General features: G+C 35.8%; 1 protein-coding gene across 7 annotated transcripts in view; it reads left to right on the plus strand.

The window, feature by feature from the left end:
* Positions 1 to 17,498, plus strand: part of shf.L (Src homology 2 domain containing F L homeolog) — a 122,271-nt gene that overhangs the window by 26,579 nt on the left and 78,194 nt on the right. For all 7 annotated transcript variants that reach the window (XM_018252985.2, XM_018252983.2, XM_018252984.2 and 4 more), the window contains exon 2: positions 9,198 to 9,327. In XM_018252985.2, the coding sequence (XP_018108474.1) occupies positions 9,198 to 9,327 (130 nt within the window). The remainder of the gene's footprint in view (positions 1 to 9,197; positions 9,328 to 17,498) is intronic.

A 17,498-nucleotide genomic window follows, 5' to 3' on the forward strand; every position in this document is an offset into this window, starting at 1 on the left:
TTTTTTTGTATTAAAGGTCTCTACAGGCCCTGCTGTGAATTTGTCAAACTACCTTTTGTTCAAGGACAGCTTTTGTTATCCTATATAAAGTTTATATATGTGTATTTTTTTTGCCAGGGGTTGTCTCTATTGATGTGAATGACAATACTATGGCACTGGCAATCAGTTCCTTGAATAATTAGGGAATTATGAACTGGAACTTATGAATTTGGAACCTGTGAACTTTTACTGTGATAACCATTTCACCTTCACATATTTTGGTATATTATGTTTCACACTATGGGCTAGGCTAATTAAGTATACTTCCGACAGCAGTGGCCCATCCCAATCATTGCACATGGTGGGTGTGGCTAGGTCTTTAATTGTAAGGTGGCATACTCTGTGGTTAACACTTGAAAAAGAGCTTTGCCCAAAACATGTTGTATCAATAAATATTTTGCAGTTAATCTGCTAGTGCCTGGCTCTACTACTTCTTACTTTGTTGCTTGAAAAAGCGTTGTCATCTAAGAAAGGGCAAGTGGTTTAAGTCCCAACCACTGCCGCCTCTCGATTTCCCGAGGTTGCTTTTATTTGGTGCTTCCAATGGGAATTGGGTTTACAACTGTTTCAACTTCTAATTCCTCGTGTACTGTGCAATAAAGAAATCAGCAAAAAATACAAATGTCTTTTTTTTTAAAAAAAAAAAAAAAAGTGCAAGTGTGTTTAATAACTGTTCTATGGAGTGCATTACTGTCGAATAGCTGGTAAACCCAGCTTTATTTTGACTATTTATTTAATTGTGCCTGTGAGGATGTTTTATGGTAGCCAGTCTCCCTTTCATCCTTCACCTTCTTCATATGTTCTAGAAGGACTACCCCCATTTGTAATAAAAGGCACTGAGTTTGCCCAGGAGCATCAACAAATGGCAACCAATGAGATGTTTGCTTTTAAACAGATGACCAGTAAATTCTTCCTGTTGATTGGTTGTTATAGGTTACTGCTCCTGGGCAAACCTAATGTCTTTTATTACATAACCTCATTTGGATTTGTAGGCCTCATTGAAGCAAGAGGCATGGTAGGAGACTCTGTGTGGTAGAAATAATAAGACTGAGCACTAGTACTCTCTTTCATCCTTTTTAAGAAAACGTGATTAAAATATATGGCTCTTTCTATGCCTCTCTCTATCTGCTTCCAGCCTGGAATGCACAGCCATCTTGGATTTTTTTCTTCAGACTCGCATAGCGGAGAGCTCGCAAGCAGGAACTGAAGAGAGGCCAAAGCAAAATGTGAAAATAACATTATAATCAATGACAGCAGGATTTGTGATCATAGGGGTATATTTATCACGGAGTGAAGTTAGAGATCGCTGCAGTCTAGAGTGAAATTCTGCCACTCTCCATTCATTTCTATGGGATTTTTAAAAGAGTATTTATCAATGGGTGAAAGTTCATCCTTTGATAAATAAGCCTTTCAAAATCCCATAGAAATGAATGGATAGTGGCGGAATTTGAGCAGACTGGCGATCTCTCCGATCACGCTTTGATAAATATACCCCATAGTCGGGACTGTCCCGCAAAAAGTAGTTGGGAGGAAGTTTTCTAGCTGAGGCTAAATAGTGCTAGGAAGCGGAGAAGCCTTTGCTCTGCAGAAGTGATCTAGAGAGGACATAAGTTAATGGTAATTTATGGTCATATTTCTATTTTTTTTTCCTACTTACAGCTTATTAAAAGCTCTTGAGGGCAGGGCTTCTGATGTTTGTTAAATGATGTTAAGATCTTGGTTTGCTATAAATTATTAGAAATTGCTGCATAACTTTTATATATATTTTTAATTACTACATAATTAAATGTTCATGAGTTGCTAGATACTTGTGTATATTTGCAACTTGAATTCATATTAGTGGCAGAAAAAAATCCAATTTGGCTTATTTTATGTTTAAATAATTCTTAGCAGATTTAAACTATGGTCATTCAAATCCAAAAAAACCCCACACCCGTAGCATTCTACACAATAGATCACTTATCTGTGTTACTATAAAAAAATTGACCCCCAAGCCCAATGGCTCTTGCTGCAGCTGGCACTCGAACAGTGCTTTAGGCCCCTCACCGCTAAGAGCTGGTTGCATTAGTCATGCTGGGCTAGAGTTGCTGTGCTTTTTAATAGCCAGGGAAAACTGCTTTCATTTGTACTCTTGTAGAAGAATTGGGCCTCCTCAAACACATGATTTAAGGGAGCACCTTAATGAAGTTACAGTTAAAAGGTGTATTCCTTAAACACATTGTGAACATTTTTTTGCTATTTGCGACTTTAACATTCCCCCCGATAGATTAAATTTAAGAAGTACAAGAGTTTAGTAAGAATAAAAGTACAAGAGTTTAAGGTAATATTAGAACCCCTCTATTAATGACAACAATTTACACATTTTACATTACATTATAAATCAAAGAGAAGTATACTGGATATTTACTTTAAGGACACATGCCCCACAAGGGTTAAATTATGATTGGGAAGTATCATGTTTTTTGTAAATATTGTGACACCCCATATAAATGTTATGCTCTATATTGATGTAGATAAATGCTTGGTGATGACATGACAAGGTCATTTGTAAATATAGATATGGTATTGGTATGTTTTTAATAAAGGTCTTAATAGAAGTCAGTATATAAGGTACAGAAAGACTGGTGAGGCATGAAACGCATGTGTATAGAAAACAGATCCGCACACACACTGGTTAATGCAGTCGGGGAGTATCCCCTTTTATTCAGCCACCAAACATTCAACGTTTTGGGGGGGAACGTTGAATGTTTGGTGGGTGAATAAAAGTGGATACTCCCCGACTGCATTAACCAGTGTGTGTGCGGATCCGTTTTCTATACACATTCGTTGCTAAGTGACCAGGCCGGGTCAACGGAAGAAACGCACCACCAGTTGCAGGATTGGTGAACTACAGGTGTGCGGTAGGAGAAATTACATTGTAATAGAGGCATGAAACGCATCAGGTGATCATACCGTCATGTTTATACAAATGTGAACTGAAGGTACCTGTATGTAGATTTTAAAAGTTTGGAAATAAATCCTTTTCATTTTTTTTAACCTGTGACTCGAGACACTTCCTAATTTTGCAAAAATTGGACTTGAGCAGACTGGGGCAGAAGCCAGTACAGGAAGTTGCAGAGCAGACGTGGGTGTGTCTGTGAGAGCAAAATTTTAAATACCCTTATAAGTGTGACAAAAGACATTCAGAATGGCTGATTTGTGTTTTTATTCTTTCCAAACAATTATGAACATTTGAGAAATCTTTGGAAAACTTTTTCTGCTATTTTTGTGCAATGACTAAGCTGTGATTCTCGGTTTATAATATGTATGCCCATAGAGGTCTGTTAGTCTACTGCAAGGGGTTGATTTCTGCCAACAAATGGCTTTTTATTTCAAACATATTTTATTTCAGACGTTTCTGAAGCCAGAGTAAAATAAATGCCTACATGATACATAGCACATTACCAGGCACATATTTTTTTCTGTTCTTTGCTGCAGCTTTATGTGGGCAGGAATAAAATTGCCATAAAATCCTTTCAAGCAAACACTGTCTTTAGAAACGTGTCTTGCATTCAGTCTAAGAAACAAATGGATTTGGTGAAAAAGCTTGGCGTACTAAGTTAATCACTTGTCTGTGATTCCTAAGTTGTTTAATATTTTGTTACTCCAGCTACACAGTGGTAACAAAGCAGTATTTTTGTTTGCTACATTTTGTTTTCTTTTTTCAATGGGGAATTATGCACAATACTGTTTTTCTTGTATGGCTTAAGGCAGATGTTTTATCCTTTGTGCTAGACACAGCTGCTTCTTAAGCTGGCCATAGATGTGCAGATTCTAGCCTCATATTGTACGAACAATTGTATGGCACAATCTTCCTACCTGCAACTAACCATTCAGATTAAATTTAGTAGCAGTAAAATATTGTAACCCTTATTTGGCTTAAATAGACAAATACCAACTAGAAGGGTAGAGTATGGGCTACAGTGGACTCTCCTTAAACGGGATGGGCTTTCGCTAAGTGGAAAGAGCACGTGATGGTGTTATTGAACTACACCTCTATACAGCCAAAAGGGTAAAAGAATAGAAAAAAAAAACAGGGTTTCTTTGCAAAACAATAGAACAGGCTTTATTCAATTATAAAACGCCACGGTGTTGACACAGCATAAATGGCACCACTGAAGGAATAGCACGGGGAGTTGAAGGTATACTCTTCCAGGTTGTCAGTACCTCATGTGGACCGGATGCCCTTCAGCAGACGTAGAACAAGGAAAAGAAAAATAACCTAATTCCCTTGTCAGTACTGTGGTCCCTTCATTACAGGCAAGGAGAGCTACTCCTGCCTATTCGCCTTGATGGAGCTTGAAGCTACTCTTACTAACTAAGACTCACTGACTCACTCTCTCTAGAGAGTGAGACAACAGTGGCTATCCTGCACACTAGCTTCGTCTCCCTTTAGGGCCTAACGCTTTTGGGGCCTTGTTGACTCCAGGCTCAATGGAACTTCCACCCAGATCAACTGCTGCAGGCCAAAGAGGAAGAATTACCACCTGCAAAGCACTTTCTTACAGTGATGTAGGATATTGTCATCAACCTAGGGCCAATGAAATGGGTATGCAAATAAGGGGTACAAAGCGTTACATTGGTTCTTACCCAACAACAGGTAAATGAGGCACTGTTAGGGGCATGAATCCATAAGGGCCATTATACTTATGGGTCCCTACAATAATAAATCAGGCAATGTTCTGGCCATAATAGCAATCTTACAAAGTTAAGTCTAACAAATACTAGTGACAGTCTCCCATTGATATCGATGCAGATTCAGAGATATTATTGTTCGCTGACAGAAATCTTCTAACCTGTCCAATTGACTTAGCGACTGATTGTCATGGTATATATATATATATATATATATATATATATATATATATATATATATATATATATATATATATATATGTATGTATGTATGTATGTATGTAATATCAGGACGGTCCACACATGGTCTGAAAATCATACAAAATTAATTTTCAAGCGATTTTATCTTTGGACAGCTTTAGATTGAATATACAACAAGAGACAGAAACATATAATACTATATAGTTTATATTACATAATGTGTGTATATATATATATATATATATATATATATATATATATATGTATATATATATATGTATATATATATATATATATATATATATATATATATATATATATATGTATATATATATATATGTATATATATATATGTATATATATATATATATATATATATATATATATGTATATATATATATATATATATATAAATAGATATAGATATAGTAAAACCTTTTCTATATTGTAGTATAACCGAGATAAATGCATTTTTTTTAAGCATTTATAGTATTTTTCCAAAATATAAAACCTAGAAGTTGATTGGATGGGGGTATCGCATATATAACAAATAGTAGATTAAAAGAATGTCCTGCCAGTCAAGAAATTGTTTAGTGAATTGATTCACTTATGTCTGCATTTCCACATTGTGCATTTTTTTTAGCACTGAATTCTAAATTCCAACTCATTAGCAAAGTTGACAAAATGATCATTTCAATGAATATGGCTGGTGCTAAACAGAGCAACTATGGTGAGTAAAGCTACTCCAGTGCTGAACAGGAAAAGTAATTTGAGGAAGGGGAAAGGTCAGGGAGGCCTCTGATGCTGGGAGGAAGACCTTTGCACTGAAATACAGAGATGTAGGTTTTTGAGTAGTTTCCTAGAGAGATTTTGCACTTTGTAAAATGTCCCACATATGAATTGCTTCTGCTGTACATATAACACAATCTAGTTTGGTACAGTAATAGTAGAGTTCCACTAATGCAATTGTCTGTCTTTGTAATGTTGCCAAGCCTGCTAAAGTGTTTGTTATGAAAATCAGAATTGTGAAGCAACAGCTTTCCATACTTTGAAAGAAGTTTTGGCTGGAACATAATTTTATTTGGGTTTGGAGAACATTCAGTCGAAACAAACTGCAATCGGTTTGCCCATCTTTAGTGAGGAATGCATTGTTTGGCCGATAAAAAGTTCACAACTTCCCGCTGTTTTGGAAGCCTAGCATTTAAGAAAGCTTTTTTTTTTTTTTTTTTTTTTAATATGACAGATGTTTATTGAACAGGTTTAGTCAGATAATTTAAGAAAGCTTTGTCTGTATTCCTCAGCATACAAACCTGGGCAATGTAGACCATACTGTATTTTAAGCTCCACACGCAAAACAGTTTTACTGAGTTTTGTACATAATGCAGGTTGTGTTAGTTGCACATAAAATACGTTTCTGAGCATTGGGTTTGCAAATCTGTCTCATGAAATGGTATTACTTAATGAGCACCCTACTTCATTGAACTAGTTTTGTTGAAGCTTTTAGTTTTTACAGTATTTTTGACAATCTGCCTCAATGTACATTGTACCATCACTAACACTGAGGAGTACAACTGATACTGATTCTGAGCTGACTACTCTAGGAGAAGTTATGAGAAACATGGAAGGAAATTCAAGTTCTAATTTTACATGTGGTAGAGTACAGAAATCCAGATTTGTCTGACATAGGACTTTCATGGAAAAATACAGAAATAAATAGTCAAATGTTTTAAAGGAAAAATATAACTGACATCTAAGCATGGTTTACACTCGGTTATCTGCTCTAATAGAAGGAAATGCAGAGTGCAGGAGCTGCACCATGTGCAAGGGCTCTATGTATTGCTAGGAATAAGCAAACTTTATTAACACTTAACTATTTCATGGCAAAATACCCTGTGCGATTTAAATGCTCCTAGTAGACTTCGTTAATCTGTCCCTTACCTTTTCATATCTGCTGTTTGTTTTTTTTGTTTTTTTTTTGCACTCTGGAGAGGCAACGGCATTCACTACAGAGCATAACTAATGGAGAATTAAAAAGGGATTTGGTCAACCTGATTTGGAAAGTATACGTTTAAGCAACTGAAAAGAATAGCTAGATGGTATGATTTAGAACAGTGTAGAATAGTGGAAAGTTGTTTGTCTAACAATGCAGGACAATGTTTCTGCTATTGCAAACCTAATGATGCCTTAAAGAGGTGGTTCACCTTTAAGTTATCTTTTAGTATCATATGAACCAAGAAAAAAGAAACTAAAAGGGACTTATCCCCACACTGCATGGGCCTGAAAAATTATTTTATATTGTGAAAAACAAATAATAGGTAACCAAGTAAAATAAAAAGCAATTTTTATTCACCACCATGCCATATTGAAACCAGTGAAATTAAGAACATTTTAAAATAATGAGCAGCGCTGCATATGGAAATGAAGGGATCCCTTCTACAAGGACAAAACCCGAAAGCTGGTTATACTAACCAACCAAGGGAAAATTAGCATGCTATTGACTCCGGGGTTCTAACCACCCCCCCTTCTCCCTGATAATCCGTTTTAGACAACATGAAGTAGGGGAATATTTACATGCTGTTTATCTCAGAACTCTGGAATTTTTCTTTCAGGATCAAGATGGACTCATCTAATTGAATTCCATTGAATTATTGCACTCTAAAACGTACATGTACCATCTTGCTCCGAACTTTTTCATTATAATTTTGTTACCAACACATTATTACATTCAATAGCATGCTAATTTTCCCTTGGTTGGTTAGTATAACCAGCTTTCGGGTTTTGTCCTTGTAGAAGGGATCCCTTCATTTCCATATGCAGCGCTGCTCATTATTTTAAAATGTTTTTAATTTCACTGGTTTCAATATGGCATGGTGGTGAATAAAAATTGCTTTTTATTTTACTTGGTTACCTATTATTATTTGTTTTTCACAATATAAAATAATTTTTCAGGCCCATGCAGTGTGGGGATAAGTCCCTTTTGGTTTCTTTTTTCTTGGTTCATATGTTGCTAATTTAGTGGACACCCCAACACCAAAAGCCTGTTACTACCTTATTAAGCCTCATCTGAGTCTTTTTTGCATATGTTATCTTTTAGTATGTTATAGAATTACCAATTCTTAGCTGCTTTTCAACTTGTCTTCATTATTTCTTTTTTCTATTTTATTTTAAATTATATACCTTTTTCTTTTGACTTCTTCCAGCTTTCAAATGGGGGTCACTGACCCAACCTAAAAACAAATGCTCTGTAAAGCTACAAATTTATTGTTATTGTAATTTTTTTTTATTACTCATCTTTTCAGGCTCTTGTCTATTCATATTCCAGTCTCTTATTCAAATCAATGCATGGTTGCTAGTATAGTTGCTAGTATAATTAAAAAAAAGCATAGTAAAAAATAGAAAACAGTTGCAGGTTGTTTCAGAATATCGCTCTCTACATTGTACTTAAAGTTAACTCAAAGGTGAACAACCCATTTAACCCTCATGTAATTTTAGGCTTACTGTTGACTCCAATGCATTTCAGCACAATTTCACTGTTTTCAATGTTTTCGCCAACTCACCCTGCATTGCGTTAGTTTTATGCCTATCAGCATGTATCATGCTTGGGCCTCTTTATAGTAAATTAGCCATTCTATTTCTATCTGACTGATACATTTGATTTATCATCTCAGCTAGCTTCTACTTTACTTGTAAACTACAGTAGTTCTTATTATGAATTGCTATGACATATTTACTGTATAAAATGCAATTTTCAGATTAGATATGAATGATTAAAGAAAACACTTAAGGATTTCCAATTTCAAAACACATTTCACACTTTGTTTACTTTACACTCCAACAGTTTTTTGCAGAGTAGTGAAGAATATGAACATATGTTACATTATGAGCCAAGGCGATACCTGAACAATCCGTGATTTTATTGTGGCTAATAATATTTACCAAGACTTTGATATATTTTTGAAATACTGTGAAACATCCATTTCACCAGTAGCCTCCGTAGCCCTGGATATTCTTTAAATCCTTATTTTTTGCCCCTTGTTCTATATGTTAAACGGCACAATAGGATTTCCCACTGGAGTTGTGAACTGGCACTCCATGTGGCTCTCCATAAATTGAAAGTATCCAGTTTACTGAATAGTAGTTATCGGGCTTTCTTACTGAAGCCTTTTTATGTTTGTTATAACCACACAAACTTGTGTTGGCAGAAGATACGTATTCACAGCATTGGTAGACTTACACTTTCTCCCCTGGAGAGCTTTAATGAACTTTTTCATATTTTCTACCAGGTCGCTATTGTTGAAGACTATGCAGACCCATTTGATGCTAAGCAGGTGCCAGGCAGCCAGAATGCAACTGAGAAAGTAACTGAGAATGATGGATATATGGAACCTTATGAAGCACAGAAGATGATGGCAGGTAACACATTTAGCTAATCCGTGGAAAGCTACAGTTCTGATTGTGTAATATCTATCTGTTTCCAGGTGTGTTTATCTTAGCTGGTAGTACCAGTTCTGTCTATATTGAGAGGACTGACAGAGGAGGGGGCGTCCCTGAGTGTTGGTTGGAATTGCATTTTAAAATGTTTTGTTAACCAGCTAAAAGTTGTCTCTGTCATGGCATTAAGGTGCCATTTGATTTGGTTTTTTTGGAATTGGACAGATATATAAAAAGCCAAATGCAGATGGTGCTAAGTAGGACCCCCATAAGTGAGCCAAGATGCAACCTGAATATAGATACGAAGCAATCACAGAATTTACATCGGGAGGGAGTTATCATCCGTATCAAAGGGGCAAATTATAGGTCAAGGAGGCTTAGGATAGAGAAGTAACCTTTGGTTTTGGCAACCTGAAGAGGATTTGTAACTGCACAATGCAGTCTCCGTAGAGTTTGCAGGCGAGAAACCAGATTCCAGAGGGCCCAACAGACCCCTAGAAAGTTAGCAATGTGGAAGAACACAGTGGGGCTCATTTATAAACACTGGGCAAATCTGCACCTGGGCAGTAACCCATGGTAACCAATCAGTAACTGTCTTTTTAAAGCTGCAGGTTGAACAATGAAAGCAATTATCTGATTGGTTGCTATGGGTTACTGCCCAGGTACAGATTTGCCCAGTGTTTATAAATGAGCCCCAAAATGTTCTAGGATTTTTGTTTAGAGGCAAGCAGTAGAAGTGAGACAGGACAGGTCAAAAGATCTTTTTAGGAACAGACGTGACACCAGCATGTTTGAACAGAGAGGGGAAAGTTCCAGAAGCCAGATAATTGAAGATCTGAGTAAGAGCTGGAGAAAGCTCAGCAGCACAGTGTTTAAACAAGAAGACAAGAATTAAGACACGCAAAAAGGTGGCTTAGAAAGGAGGAGGTGGTTTATGTTTGTAGTGGTGGGAATCTGATTTTGGATGGGCTCAACTTTGTTTTTGAAGAAATCGGCAAAGTCTTAAAGGAGGCATATAGGATAAATGAAAAAACTCAAATTTTGTAGGCAATTATGAGTAATCTATGGTGTTGCTTTTACATTGTATTGTCGTACTCTTGTGCAGATCTTGAATAGAAGTGTGAAGCTGGCCATAGACGCAAAGATACTATCATACAAAACAAAGCTTTGTATGATTTTAGGACTGCGGATTGTCCAGACATTTTTGGTACCATGGCGATTGTCATTCTGTCGATCGCACAGGTTAAAAGATTCACAGTATATTGGCTAACTATAAGATCTCTGAATGTATTGCCTATCTGACTATATCAATGGGAGATTGTCACTACTAAATGTCAGAGATAACTTTTGTACGATTGCTGTCTGTCAGTTAATGGCCCTGATCATTGTGAGATTTGTTCTCTTAACTACTTTATATTAATTTTAATGGTTAGTTGCTGCTCGAAAGATTGCCATGGATGATCATTCGCATGTCAATAGGCTATAATCTGTACGTCTATGGCCATTTTAAGAATCTGGTTTGTGAATTCAAACAGGGGCTTGGGTTTTTAGCATGGGTACACTTTGCTTGTAAGGGTGCAAATGGGACAGAGGTGGAGGTTAACATGTTATTAAACTCACTAACCAGGGTATCGGGATCAGACATGTTCCTAAAGGAGGAGATACTGGACCTGAAAGAGTGAACTGAGGCTGGAAGGTCTATGTCAATTGTATTCCAAATTAGGACAGTGGGAGAAGGAGGGGGAGTATGAGACAGAACTGTAACCAAATAATGATCAGAAAGGGGGGAGAGGTCATTGTTTAAAGAGTCACTGTTAAAATCAGAAAGAGACTGTAAAGACTAGAACCACAAAGTGTCCATCCTTATGAGTTTTTCCACTGCTGGAGTTCAAAGGAGAAGGTTAGGTGGAGAAAACGAGAGAGCCAGGGTTGCGAGGGATCATAAATAAGTCAATTAAAATTGTCAAGGATGATTGCAGGGCTGTCAGTACAGAGGAAAAAGAGAGCCAGGTTTCAAAGTCAGAAAGGAAGGTAGCAGAGGAGAAGGCTGACAGAGGTCTATAAATGACTGCCACCAGTACAGAGAGAGGAGGGAAAATTTGAATGGCTTGCTGCTCAAAATTGTTAAATGAGAAGGCTGAAGAAATAGCAATTGGATTGAAAGGATAGCGAGAGGAGAATTCAAACTTCAGATGTGTTGTGAAAATATGCCTGGAGAATTGAGATGAACCGTGGTGAAGTTAGACAAGAAAATATTCTCCAAAGTGAAGGCACATTTAGGGGTATATTTATTATGCTGTGTAAAAACGTAATTCCCGCGAAAAACTGATGTGCAAACACAGTGTGTTTTTATTATATGCATTTGCCCCTATTATACATTTCTTCCAGCGGAAGTAAAAGTGTAAAAAAAAAAAGTACTCTATCTTTTACATCACTTTTTACACAGTGAAGCCTGGTGATGTGTGGTGTATTATCCTGCCGTTTTTTACACCACATAATAAATATGCCCCTTAGTGTAGGAAGTCTAGCATGTAACTTATGTTCATTGTGTCTGCAGCTAAAGGGGCAGTTTAAATGTCCGTTTTAGACACAAATGTCGTTGTTGTTAAGGAAATGAATCCATATGGCAATATGGCATCTTCTGCTCTTAATTATAAATACAAATAAGCAATCACGTGTAATTAATTATTTCCGTGGCTGAGGTCCCTTTATCTTTGGCACAATATCCAAGCATTAGTGGAAACAGGCAGTTTTTTGTATTGCATTTCTAGTTACTGTAAATGGGTTTATAAAACTTAAGAAATATCTATTTTAAAAGAGGTTCTAGACCATAATAAAATTAATTGCTAGAAGATTTATATTGAGATCTAGAAATCTTGTCTCATTCTACACCATCAACATTGATTAAGCTTTCAAAACGTAGTAATTTTATTCCTGGCATTTCTTCTCATAGGAAAGCCAAGCACCTTTTATGAACCTTTTTAAAAATTGCCTAGTCTGCTGATAAGGACTTTAAGAGAAGAAATACTGCACATAGCTTAGATTATATTTATTTTATATCCATGCTTTGTCTCTGTTTCAGGAAGGCACCTTTCTACCTCCTTACATTTTATTATTATTAGATGCATAACTTATGACGTTTGACATTAATTTCTAAAGCATCAAATCTAAAAAGAGAATTCATGTTTCCAGCAGGGGTTTTTTTTGTTCAAAGTAAGAACATGGGGTAGAATTCCAGATGGACAGATGCCAAGATAAAAATATGGCAGTTGTGGCTGTGTTCAGTCCTTATGAAGATGATGATAACAATAGCAATGGTATTATAAAAATGTATTATCGTAATAGGTAGTAGAAATAAATTGTATATATGTGGACATAGTATGAAATAATTTGCAGGTTATTTAATGTGCCTTTTGATGTGTATTACTTTTTACAGTATTTTAAAATAATTTAACAGGGAATTACGGAATAAAAATGGGACCAGAGGGCCCTGCTCACAAGAGCTTACAATCTAAAGGGTTAGGGGACATTTTAAACATAAGGAAACTGAAAACCATCTGTGATTTTATGATGAGTTGATTCCTGATCAATCAAGATTCATTAAATTTGGTTCATTAAGGCACAGGGGAGTGCAATAGCTCATAGAACAAAGTAAAAAAGACAAAATATAATGATATTTTCATTTAGGCCGCTTAGGACCTGAGTCTCTAGGTGACTCATCTCTCCACTCCACCACCACCAAACATGGCTGTGGAATGTGGTCAGTTAACATATATCACAATTCTAAGCACTAAGCAGAGGTATAATAATGGTTAGGAATCTGTTATTTCTAACACACTTGAGTCAAGTGCTTTCCTTACTGATAAGCTGTGGTTCTTAAAGGAGAATTAAGCACTCTACAAATTTCCTTTATATGTATTTATATGTAACGTGTATAGTTATTGAGGGCCCAGAGTTAATCGCTAAGTTGGTATGACCCATACCTCTACCAATTTTTCATTACCCTGCTGCCTTTTGTTTGTTTTAATCGCATATTCGCAGCTGCCATTTTGATTGCTCTTCTTCCTAATTCCTGTAATGCCATCTTTCTCCAGAACTTCATTACAGGCTCTGCGCATGCGTGATATCTCATCCTCAGGTCTCAGTGATTTTTATTTATTTATTTATTTTTTTTAAGATTCTCCAGTAGCCATCATTGTACGTGCAGATTCGTTTTTGTCCATTTTGCATTGTAAAATGATAAATTGTGTTAACATTTAGTTCCACTTTGTATACCCCTGTTGTACATACAGTCAGATATACAGATCACAAATTTGTGGGTGAAGGCATACACTTAATATTTTATATGGTACATTTGCAATATACTGTCCAGGATAAAATTATTTTATATAATATAACAAGCATATTACATTTTGTTAAAGTGAAACCATTTGTTCTTTATTGTATATCATTATAAATACACCCTGTAGGGTAGTTTTCCTGGTTCCAATTAGGTAAACATATCTTTGGAGGTGTTTGTAATTCCCTTCGCTCCCATTTTTCATCTCGTTAGAGTGTCCTCAGCACTTGCCGGTTCTCTTTTGCTTTCTGATTGGATAGTCTGTCACCTCCAAAAATTGCTGTTAGGCTGAACAGCAGGACACCAGCTGTGTACAGAATTAACAATGACCTCAAATCCTTGCAAAGCAAAATTTGGCAATGCTGAACAGGGAACTTTACAAAACAATTACTAATTTAGATGATAGATATATGTTTGACTAGGAAAAAAAATATTGCATGACTCCGATGCTGTATAATTTATCTAGATGGCAGTAAAAACTTAATCTTCTCTAGCAGATCAGGAAAAGTCTTTCCAATTAATTAACTTGTATTGATTGTGAAAAGCAACTCATCAATTCAGGCTGCCTATTCCCTATGTTGGTTTGTTCTTCTTTGGTAAAACAGTTTTCTTAGGAGTCTCGGTCAATCTTAATCTTCTCACTGCAGCACAGGGCTGGCCTAATACATATATGTGATCTGCTAAAGTGCATCCTAAATTAAATTGCTCTAGATACTGATGCACAAATAGGGCTTGATTCTGTACCTCATGTGCTCTTCGTGGTAGAAGAACAAATGCTTTTCATGATGAAAGACACGATCATCCTAAATTCTAATTAGCGTTTCTATACACATGGATTTTAAATGTTTAGTAGTTTTAAAGTTACGTGTAAATGTTTCAGTTCTCAGGATATGACCCTTAAAACAATGTAGAAGGAGTCTTTTCTCCTACAGAATTTTTATTAAGCTTTTGTTAGCTGGGTTGCAACATTATTTCAGAAGTCAGAGCAGGGAGTGCAGAGAATGTGTTGCAACATTATTTCAGAAGTCAGAGCAGGGAGTGCAGAGAATGCGTAAGAGACCAATATTTTCCAAATCTATTTTCAAAGTAACTTTAAAACAATTGAAAACGTTTTCGAGGGTTTATTAACTCCTTTTTTAAATCTATTTAATAAACATCGAGTTTTAACTGAAAAATCCTGGTGTGCACCTTTCTTAGTGGAATATATATATATATATATATATATATATCTATATCTATATATATCTATATATCTATCTATATCTATCTATATCTATCTATATCTATCTATATCTATATCTATATCTATATCTATCTATATCTATATCTATATCTATATTTATCCTCCATGCTTGAGAATTTCAGGATAAAAGATATTTCAGTAGTATGGAGAGCCATGCCATGCTCCTAATAAAATGTAAATTAAAAAAAAAACAAAACATGTGAATTATGTTGACAACAACATTAATTTATATTAGTTTAGTTAAAACTGCCATATATAAAGATAGAGCTATTTCATTACAAATTAATTGTTTAACTAGTACATTATGTGAAATTGTTTTGGTTTTTTGGATAATAGATCCCATACCATATTAATTTTCATTATGACTTAATGTAATTGCTTTTGTTAAATGAAGGAAAAACAAATTCAGATCTAAAGGATTAAATTTGAGCCTCATGATAAAACTTAGGTCATCTGTTTGATAATGTTCAAAAGCAAGATATTTTTAAAATTGCCAGCTGCTGATTCCTATTTGTGTTTGGTCACTGCATACTTCATGTAACATTTGTAGCTGACTTTTGGTGTTCAGCTAATTTAAGGTGAAAACATCTGTGGCCTTGCTTATTGGTCTTTAGTCATCTGGATGTAGTAGTGGAAGTAGGGAAACTTCTGCATGGCATACATGCCCTGTCCCTAAACACAATTCGTCATGTGACAGTCACAGACAGCTATGTTATATACAGCTATGCATTAACAGTTCTTACTTTTATGTACAGAATACATGCATAAGCAGTTTGTGATTTTTAATTTAGATCTTTAATTGCAGTAAAATGCCATTTCAACCATTTAAATTTGCTTTACAAACTTTTAGATTAGATTGTCTTCTTGAGAGAATCTTGAGAGAATGTAGAGAGAATGTTGGCAAAAAGAAGTTAACTGGAGCACAGAGAAATCTTTACAGGTGCTCCACCTTTGCACTTTGGCCCCCTATGCCAGAAATTTACCACTGCAGTACTGTACTGTTAACTGACTGAAGGCACAAATTGCTGTAAAATACCAATAATTTAGTCACCATGGTGTCATAAAACTTGTAAATAAAAATTTTGTGCAAATAGCGCTGTATGTGGGTGATATTTTGTGTCATGGGCCTCACCCCCATATTTCAGCATGGGTTTTCCACCCTGGCACAGATATACTTCTTTATGTCTATGTCCAAAATGTCTACCCTTCTGTCCTTAAATGACTGTTCCTTGTCCTTAAACTATAGATAAGACTGCTTACCCTGACTTTGCTTGACTACTTAATCTTTAGAATTCACCTTCCTTTGTTGGGCCATAGGGTTTTTAGTGGATGTTACATACACCAATGCTAAAGGTGTTCCAACTCAATATTTTCCAACTTCACTCTTATTTTACCATACATTACCAAATGTATTTTAAAGGAATTGTTCAGTATAAAAATAAAAACTCGGTAAATAGGCTGAGCAAAATAAATAATGTTTCTAAAATAGTAAGTTAGCCAAAAATGTAATGTATAAAGGCTGGAGTGACTGGGTTTCTAACATAACAGTCAGAACACTACTTCCTGCTTTTCAGCTCTCTTGGCTTCCAATGACTGGTTACAAAGCAGTAACCAATCAGTGACTTTAGGGGGGGCACATGGGCCATACCTGTTGCTTTTTAATCTGAGCTGAATGCTGAGGATCAATTGCAAACTCACTGAATAGTTATGTCCCATGTGGCCCCCCTTCAAGACACTGACTAGCTCAGAGTTGGAGAGCTGAAAAGCAGGAAGTTGTGTTCTGGCTGTTTAATTAGACATACAGTCACTCCAACCTTTATACATTACATTTTTGCCTAACTATATTAGAAACATTTTTTATTTTGCACAGACTATCTATTTACCCAGTGTTTCTTTTTACACTTAACTATTCCTTTAAATAGGGTATATACTCTATTTTTATAAAAGGAAATTTCAAAGTTCCTTCTTTAGTTGTCAAAAGTTTACATACACATTGCTAGTATTAATGGCATTGCCTTTTTGTTACTTTACTTGAATCACATGCGATAGCTACAGCAATTAAAAAGCAATCCACAAATTTCAAGTTGGACCTGGGCTTTGTGATGGCTACTAATACTTTCATTTTGTTGTAAGCAAATTTTTAGTACAACTTTGGAGGTATGTTTTGGATCATTGTCATTCTAGAAGACAAATTTGCAAACAAACTTTACATTCTGCTGTGTATTTTCTGTAGTGCACCATTCCATTTTCTGTCAAAAAATTCCCACAGCATGATGCATGGTGCGGCCACCCCCATGCTTGACAGTTGAGATGGTCTGCTTAAAAGACTCAACCTTTTTACTCTATACTTAGAGAACCAAAGGTTTGGTCTTTGTCTTGGTGATCATCTGCAAACTTCAGTCTGAATCTTTCTTGCTGAACAGCCTGTTAAGCCATGACTATCTTAATGATGGATGATGGAACTTATGCTTCTTCACCATCTTCTTTGCTGTCCTAGGGTTTAGTAGAACCTTTTGGAGCAAAGCACAATCCCTACATTTTTATATTTGCTTATAATAGTTTTTACAGATG

The sequence above is a fragment of the Xenopus laevis genome, chromosome 3L (assembly GCF_017654675.1).
Source record: "Xenopus laevis strain J_2021 chromosome 3L, Xenopus_laevis_v10.1, whole genome shotgun sequence".
In the NCBI taxonomy this organism is placed as follows: domain Eukaryota; kingdom Metazoa; phylum Chordata; class Amphibia; order Anura; family Pipidae; genus Xenopus; species Xenopus laevis.